At 39.8% G+C, this 9,379-nt stretch overlaps 1 protein-coding gene across 1 annotated transcript in view; it reads right to left on the reverse strand.

The window, feature by feature from the left end:
• Window positions 1–9,379, reverse strand: part of LOC106528741 (laminin subunit alpha-5) — a gene marked incomplete in the record, with an annotated part of 162,169 nt that overhangs the window by 151,547 nt on the left and 1,243 nt on the right. The window contains 1 exon segment of the mRNA XM_014023988.1: window positions 2,605–2,757. Within this exon segment, the coding sequence (XP_013879442.1) occupies window positions 2,605–2,757 (153 nt within the window).

Raw genomic sequence — 9,379 nt, forward strand, 5'->3', positions numbered from 1 at the left:
ATTCCACATTATTACAAATAACTTCATTTCTGGACATTTATGGTTTGATTTCTTTGTATGTATGGATCACTTGGGATGTTACCAACATCTGGTGAAAATTTCATGTCATTAGCACCTCTAGTAATAATGTATTTACTGAGAAAAATATTGACGTTTTTGAATTCTGAGTTTCACATTGCCGGACAGGACATGGTCCTTCCATGTTGGGAAGAGGGCTGTATCCTGAGTCACTGTCACCTGGACTTGAACCTACAGCCTGAGCCTTGTAATCTCAAGGCTGACCCCTGAGCTGCAGCAGCACCAACAAGAAGAAGTAATATCTTTTAAAAATACATCTTTCTCCTATGATAAAACCAGTGGGACATTCAGTGTTTGAGGTTTTCCATCAGAATATGTGCTGATAATTACAGTATAAAGAAACTCTCAAAGAAACTTGGTTTTCGTCTTTGTGGGTGGGCGCTACCATCTCCCCACTACCTCCACTTCTCCCTAACCACMCGTCGCCCACCACCCCACCCACAGATCTAGCCCACGGGCCACCCTTTGATGATCTCTGCAATAAAGCCTTCAATTTATGCTCTGATGTCACTTCCTGCTGCGTTACTTCTCTGATCACATCTGTCAGGTGGAATAACGCAGCTCATCTACTTCTGTAAATTAGTTACTGATTTATTGATTTTTTTTGGACACGTTGATGTCAAAATAATGGTCTAGCTCAACAAGGCCAACACTCTGCAGGTTGAGGCAGGTTAACTTGGATTCCAGTCTTTTTTTCTCATAAGGTGGGGGGTCTTCAGACCCGTCTCTGCTCTGTCTCAGACACGAACAAYGCCTGGCCGTTACCCACCAACATTCTTTCAAAACAAGACAGAAGAAATCTGTGAACTTGCTTCTTTTCTCAATGAAGCAGGTGAGAGATACTGTCTTTGCACGTGTGTACCTGGTTCTGTTACCTTTTTAGGACTATTTCTGGTATGAACACCTACAAAGCCTGGTTCTGATGCAATGGAACATCTCTGTGGTTAGGTTTAGTGTAAAGGCCAGTGTTAAGCTACAGAAATGAATGTGTCTGTCTAAAGTGTTAGCAAAATATGTAATGACAACATTTCTGAAAGATGGACAGAGAAATGAAAAAGTGCTGCTTATTTGTAAAACTCTCAGAGCTGGAGCCAATTTGTAATTGTAAATATCAAATGGTGAATTATGTTAGCTCTAAATGTTCATCAGTTGCAGATCAACAGTCAGTGCTTATACACTTCATTGCCAAAAGTATTCACTCACATGCCTTGACTTATATGAGCTTAAGGTACATCACATTCCTAATCCATATGACGTTCAATACAACGTTGGTCCATCCTTTGCAGCTAGAACAGCTTCAACTCTTCTGGAAAGGCTCTCCACAAGGTTTAGGAGTGTTTATRRGGATTTTTGACCATTCTCCCAGAAGCACATTTGTGAGGTTGGACAGAAGGCCTGGCTCTCAGTCTCCACTCTAATTCATTCCAAAGGTGTTCTATGTGATTGACGTCGGGACTCTGTGCAGGCCAGTCAAGTTCATCCACACCAGACTCTGCCATCCACGTCTTTATGGAGCTTGCTTTGTGCACTGGTGCACAGTCATTTGGATGGGTGAGCAAAGACCTTTGGCAATATAGTGTATTTCAAGAGTTTCATTAAAATCTGTCCTGTTGTTTATGAGAAAYTTTGCTAACAGTCAACTCCATCAGTTTRAACAGAGATGTTGTGTAATGTGTAATGTTCCGCTTCTAACAAACTCAATTTTAGCTCAATATCTGTAAAATGTTGAGTGTAGACTGTTTCTTGTTTTCACTTGGCTGTGTCAGCCATCTTGGATAGGGTTGCCTTCAAAGGTTATTCAGTTGTAGATCCAACAACTACTCTCTGAAAGTTGTTTTATAATTTTTTATGCGACAAGCAATAAGAGATAAATACACTGTTGGTACTCAGATTGTTCTTCTGSAAGAGCTTTTTAAATCAACGCTACAAGGTAGACCAGAAGAGGTTTGAAACACATTAAACACACACATCTCATTTAGGAGAGCTGGGCACAAAGAGCCACATTCAGGAGCCTGAAGAGGCCCTTCAAGAACACGTTTCAAAAAACACAATAAAGGTTAAAGTGGAGCTCTTCAGGCTCTGTGGACTGAAACAAGGTCCAACCACTCCAGTTCAYAAAGAAGGAAGAAAAATCCTTTGGTTTCTTTCATTCATCGTCCGAACAGGAAGAACAGAGTCTGACAGAAACGGCTGCTACTGAGTCACACTGAGACTCAAACCCCTTTCAGTTGATAATCCAGGAAACTTATCAACCCTACAGATTAGTTTGTGAACCAACAAACAGCTCTAATACATCACAGAACAGATTTGTGTTTATCTGAACATAAATCCAGCTGAAAGTCCATCTAGAAGCCGACCACAGGGTTTGAACCTGGATGTGCTCACATGCAGACTGTTTCAGAGCAACAAGTGAGGTTCAGGAAGATAAAACACACCGAGATAGAAACACTTCAGTACCTTCAACCACACAGAGGACAACAGAGCTGAATTTAAACACCAGCAGGATAACAGTCATGGCTTTCCTACCTGGCCCAGGTCCAGGGTGACATTCAGCTCGTTGTACTCGGTGCTGCGGGACAGGGGGGGGCTCTGCCACCATCGCTCAGTCCCGTCGATGGCGTTGGTGATGGGATGGGCGCGGTCACCGTCCTCCTTACTGCAAATGTCACAGTACTGCCCCTGAGGAGGCAGACAGAGAGGTGGAGAGGAGAAACCCATCACTCAGGAGTAACTTAGAGGCTAGGTTCACACTGCAGCCCTTAATGCTCCATTCTGATTGATTTTAACCTGACCTCCATCAGACTCCAGACTGTGACGTCGATGAWGAAGAYGTGACATCACATTCAGCTGCTGTTTACACAAGTAAATATGGATGGTACACATTAGCGTGTGGAGTCAGAGCTGACTAAATAATTATCTGATCTGCCAGTTTAGTTCAGTGCTTCTATCTGAACCTGCCTCTGACCGGTGGCTCTGGAGCTGGAAGTGAAACTAACTAAATAAAAATATTGATCCAGTAGCTTTAGCATTGATACAGTCTGACAACAGCTCTTTCATATGTTGCTGTGGATTCTCAGTCATCCAGGACACGGAAAATTAAATACAAAGACTGGTTCTGCAGCTGAAGATGTGTAGCAACAGATTTAAACTGCACGTTAGTGTTTTTATTATTAAAACTTCAGTCAGGTACATGAAATGAGACACAACCATTCAGACTGATTTTTTCCAGCATCAAACTAAAAATCCACAAGTCAAGAAATAATAGTTTCTGTTGAATATTAAAGGCCTAGCATTCATTWAAGGAACACAGCAAAAACAGAAGTGTTAAACTTTTGGGTGTTAATTTAACACCCTCTAGTGTTATTTTAACACTTTCTGAGTAAACAGACATCCAGTGTTGGTGTTAATTCACAGTGTTGATTTCCTCAGTGTTGTCTCAACAATGGACAGTGTTAAATAAGCTCCGCCCACTGTTAAGTCTTATATAACACTCAACAGTGCAGTTATATGACACCATGCAGTGTTGAAAGAAGTATTCTGAAAAGCCCCGCCCTATTCCACCAGTCAGACAGACCAGTATTCTCTCAGCAAGGAATGCTGGGTAATCTTGTAGAAATGATGTGTTTTTATGTTTATGACTATTAAAAAAGTCCATGAGAGTAAAAATTAGTTGTTCTGCTTAGTTTTCTTGTTCAGTTTGATCAAGTTATTCAAGTTTAAGTTTGTTATTGACCATAAATTGACRCCAGTGACAGGTACTTCCTGGTGACTCCATTATTTCTACTGACTACTGAGCAGTGTTAATCCAACACTACAAATAGTTTGATTTTAACTCTGGGTGTTAAATTTACACTCTCAAATTTAGGGTGTAATGACACCTTGTGGTGTCTGTTAACCTTTCTAACACYACAATTTCCTTTGTTAATAATAAAACACTGGTGTTACTTTTAACACTAACACTATTTTTATGTTAAAGGTGACCTAATATGGGGGTCCTAGAACAAGTTAGGATCCATCTGTGGGCTATACAAAACATGTTCATTTGATTTAATTCACAAAATGAATCTCAGATAATGAAATTTTACCTTTTCAGTAGAACAGACCCAAATATAAGTTAAAAAAAAAACCTGGAAAAAAGTGAATTTTGCATATTATGTCCTTTAATGTGACACCCAGTGTTGTTGAATATTAAACACTGGTTGGTGTTGAATTAACAAAAAATGGGTGTGAACACTTTCTCAAATGTTATTAACACCAGCACAACACACACACAGACACTTAATTGGTGTTGAAATTAACACTGTGGGTGTTAAATTAACACTGGCATTTTTGATGTGAATGTTTTTCATRTCTGAGTTTTAAACCTATCCTTTCAATAAGCTGGATGTTTCTTATTGTTGATAATCAGAGCTTTGTTTTATTTATTTATCATACTGGAGCTGGAAACTATTATTTCATACTTTAGTTTGCACATCACAACGCAAAAAGGACAGTTACTTGACAGTTACTTTTTAACACTCAAGAAGTGAGCTAAATAATGAAAAATATGTTAGTGATTTTGTTTTTACTATTCATTTTACACTTGGTGCCCCATAGAGAAAATCAAACATCATCAAACGCCTGGTTTTAGCAACAGAAAACAAAAAAACTTTTATTTTCTGATCTATTTTTATCTTTCTGAAGAATCTGAGTTAAACTGAACTTTCTGTCTTTCAGTAAACGATGCCAACACTAAATGTGAAGGAAGAAACAACATGTCTTCTTCTCTGTAAAGGATGCAGGCAGTTAGTTGTTGAATTAAAAAGAAAGCAGCTCTCAGGCTGGAACAGGGAGCATGAAGCCGGGCCGATCCCAGGACATGGGTCAGTCGCTGTCAGGAATGTGGGGGGAACAGGTGGGAAAGAGAACACAGATAGTGGGAGAAGGCAATAGGTTTTTATGTTGTCTCCTGGTGGGTGGCTTTATTAGTTAACCCATGGAAGTGTAATAAATGGAACAGCTAGATAGCGGAGGCTCAAAACCTCTGATGGGTTTTTAGAGCCTTCTAAACTCTTCACCACCTTAAAAACACTTCTAACGGTGGGTTTCTGTGAAATGTGACCTTATATAAGTGTCCCTAATGACAACTGYCAAGTCCCACAAAGGAAGCCGTGCGTGAAATAAAGAGGTCCAGRCTCCTCTCGTCTAAATGCTGGGAACTGTTCGGGTTGGAGTCTGGGATGATGAGCAGGTCCTTCTGTTGAAGTGACTCCCTGCTGCAGACTGCTCCTCAGTGAGGCGAAATAAAGTTTGTTTCTGACGGAACTGAAGGTTAGTCTGAATGCAGATACACTTCCTGTCTTTAAAAAACCTCAGTCTACAATCTTTAAAACAGGGGTGCCCAAACATTTTCCCTGAGGGCCAAAATAAAAGTATATCTGGGGTTACGGGTCAAATGCAGTAATATAATACATGAAATACAAATACTTTTTTAGGAAAGTCCTTTGTTTTTAATGATTAAGCTAGCAGCCAGTGCAGTGGCCCATTTCTGTTTTAGTCTGTCCAGAAAGTTTGCCACACGCTCAAGCAGTGAAGGCTTAAGGCTGAGCACTTTGGAACGCACACTCGGCCATTTTAATCCAGCAGGGAGAAGATAGAAGTGTTCTTCTATGCCTCCTGTGAGCAGTTCCAGCATTTTTTTAAAGAAAAACAACGTGGAGACGCTAATTACAGTCCGATTCCAAAGTGAAAGCAAAACATGGCGTTCCCGTTTGGAAGTGAAACTTAACACGGACCGCTGCCCACCCCCCACCCCCAATGGGCAGAGGGCAGAAAAACTAAATTAAACAGTTAAAACACATTAAAAGCTCTAAACTCAACCTTATTGTTGTTGGCACTGTTTTACAACATTACCAACCACTCTCTCCCAGGGAGGGGGCGGCAACATGCGCTCGTGTGATCCAAAGAATGGATCAGSCGAACAGACAAACATATCGGCCAATACCGATACAAGGAAAAAACGCAAATATCGGCCGGCCGATGTATCGGTCGACCCCTAGTAGTAACTCTGCAACAATAGTTTTGAGCAACGTGTTGACGTAGAAATTACAAAAAAGTTAGAAATAACTGAAAAGAGTCAACTTAAAAGGAAGTTTTTTTGTTTGTATATTCTTAAACAAAACAAAGAAATGCAATTTCTTTCCAGGTGTTCAGTGCAACATGGTTATCTTTATGATTTATCGTGCAGGGATCGTATAAATGACCTACATGCGTACCTGAGCGCCTTCGAAAACATCTATCTTGAAATGAGTCTCAGAGGTGCACGACCACACATCAGGACATCATACAGGGCCAACGCACGGGGCGGGATGCCGTGATTGCGTCACCCCCCCCCGTGCACCCTGTGTGTTGCGTGAAATATAACCCTAGATTTAGAGGACATTTCATAAATTGATAAAATGAGTTTTTGTGGTCTTATAACTTGTGCAAAAACTACGTGTGGTTAAATCTAATCTAAATACCTCTTTTTGTTACATATATTTCATGTTTCATGTTTAAACTTAATATATCAAAGATAAAGTCAGCACCATAAGTGAAACTATATACACTACAGCCTCTTATAAAGTCATTGGGCCAATGGATGAAATGACTAATTGGAAATACTGTTTCTACATAGGATGACAGGTTACAACCTAGTAACTGGTGGGCCAAATCAAATGGCTTAGAGCAGTGTTTCCCAAAGTTGGGGTCGGGACCCAAAGTAGGGTCCCGAAACATCAAGGTGGGGTCCTGAAAAGATTTTCTGAATTAATTACATTTTTGCCCTAGTTGTTACAAAGGAGTGAGGTTAGTATACTTAAAATGGATAAATTGTTACTATGCTCATGTTTTGTTGACCTGATACAAATGTTTATCATCCAAAAATAGTTGGGGGCACAGGTCTCTGCTACTGTTATTTTGTGGGTCAAAAGCTGAAAGGTTTGGGAACCACTGCACTTTGGTTCCCAAAGTTGGGCTTGGGACCCAATTATGGGTCATGAAGCACCTTGGACAATCGCCAGAAATCAATTTAAAGGGTAATAAAATAATTGCTGATGTAATATTTTTCCTATAATTAGTACAAAAACACAAAATAAGTAAAGATAAGTATTTATATTCGTGTACAAGCTGTGTCGATTGTCAAAAAGCCTGTGTTTTTAGGGTTAATGAAGTTTGTGTACTCAGACCAGTAATATTTGGGGTCACAAGTTTTTGCCATGGATATTTTTTGGGTCAGAAGACAAAAAGTTTGGGAACCAGTGGCTTAGAGAGCCAAATTTGTCCCGTGGGCCCCCCTTTGGGCTCCTCTGCTTTAAAACCTCAGTCTTCAAACTTTAAAAAAAATGTGGTACTGGCACACAGAAGTAATTTCTGCTGCTGTAATGTGAAAGTGATGGTGATGAACCATTAACACGAACAGCCCCCATCAGCTGGTCTGAGCAGAGCTACTTCTAAACTGGATCACTGTGGTCTGAAAACCACCAGTCTTCAACATTTTGCTGCTTTTCATGGTTACCTTCAGTCAGTTTAACACTGTTAAACAGAAGTGCTACAGCTAACTGCTGCTGTCTTGGGCTTCAAGTAACCTTTAACCWGATTTCAGGTGTATGGATGTGATGTAAGGCAGAACAATCAAGGGTTTAAGTCTTTTTATAGCGGCAGGTGGGCACGTCACCCACCTCAYTGTCAGAGTTTCAGACTGAGCTCATCTGAGAGATGATGGAGCTGGATCTGTTTCACTCAAACCTTTGGAAGAATTTTACAATCTCGTGTCACGTCAGCTGGAACAAGTCGACCTGTGGTCTACAGAGAGTTCTGAAAGCAAACAGAAARCTGCAGGCCCAACTGAAACCCTCTGACCCCCCCGAGAGAAGACACAGCTTTAAGGAGGTTTGAYGAGTAAAGTTAGCGCTTGGTGTCGCCTCCCGTCTAAACGATGTTTGAACAGAAACGTTTAGATCAGCTGAAGTTTCTGCTCCACACAGTAATAAACCTCCTACAGAAAACATTTATATTTAACATGTTTAATCAGCTCTGTGGTTTACTTCATGTTTTTATTTAAACATGCTGTTGTTTCACTTTATTTATAGTTCTGTTCAAACTTGTTTTAGTTTCCATATTTGCACTTTTTGTTTAAAGACTCCTCACATTTTTCTGCACTAATTTGTTTCAGTTTTTGCAACRGTCGTATGAAGTAAACGAATGAGTTTCAGTCGTCGCAGAGACTCAGTTGGGACTCACAGGTGTGCAGATTAAAGCAGGTGCAGCCAGAGGAAGCAGAGACGTGTTCAAATAATCAACTAACGAACCAAAAGACTTCAAGTCCTCAGACGGCACCAGAACCATGAGACTTTCAAAATTTCTCTTATGTTGTTGTAAAACACCAAATAGAAAACATTTGCAACCTGTTAATGAAACACCAACAGCTGAAATTCAGTTTATTTTACTTAACATTATTTCATTATATGATATCATTTATGATTATATTTTATTTAATGAGCAGAGATCAGAACATCTGGTTTTCCACAGTTCTTTTTCTTTACAAACATGTCGACTGTCTTTACTTTTTATGCTTTTCCTCTAAAAAAAAATAGTCAAACATGTCTTTAATTTGAACAAAGCATTTACTAGACAGGTTTTCTTAAGTTTATAGCTCCCCTCCTAAAAACATTTTATGTGCTGTTTTTGTGTCACTACTCTGCTTACTGCTGGTCCTCTCCTCAATTTAGATTTATAAACTAATATTGTCCAGATCACCTCCTATTGGTTTTAGACCAGTTGTTTCAAGGTGGAGGGTTTGGGTGGGGCACGCTAGATCAGTGGTTCCCAAACGTTTTATCTTCCGTCCCACAAAATATCCATGGCAAAAACTTGTGACCCCAAATATTACTGGCTTGAGTACACAAACTTCATTAATAACCCTAAAAACACAGGCTTTTTGACAATCTAAACAGCTAGTACACAAATATAAATATTTCTTTGTACTTATTTTGTGTTTTTGTAATAATTACAGGGAAAATATTACATCAGCAGTTTTTATTACCCTTTAAATTGATTTCTGGAGATTATCCAAGGTGCTTCATGACCCATAATTGGGTCCCAAGCCCGACTTTGGAAAGTGCAGTGGTTCCCAAACCTTTCAGCTTTTGACCCACAAAATAACAGCAGCACAGACCTGAGCCCCCAACTAATTTTAGATGATAAACATTTGTATCAGGTCAACTAAACATGGGCATGGTAACAATTTTTTATACTACATTTACCATTTTAAATACACTAACCT

The sequence above is a fragment of the Austrofundulus limnaeus genome, unplaced genomic scaffold, assembly GCF_001266775.1.
Source record: "Austrofundulus limnaeus strain Quisiro unplaced genomic scaffold, Austrofundulus_limnaeus-1.0 Scaffold401, whole genome shotgun sequence".
NCBI lineage: Eukaryota > Metazoa > Chordata > Actinopteri > Cyprinodontiformes > Rivulidae > Austrofundulus > Austrofundulus limnaeus.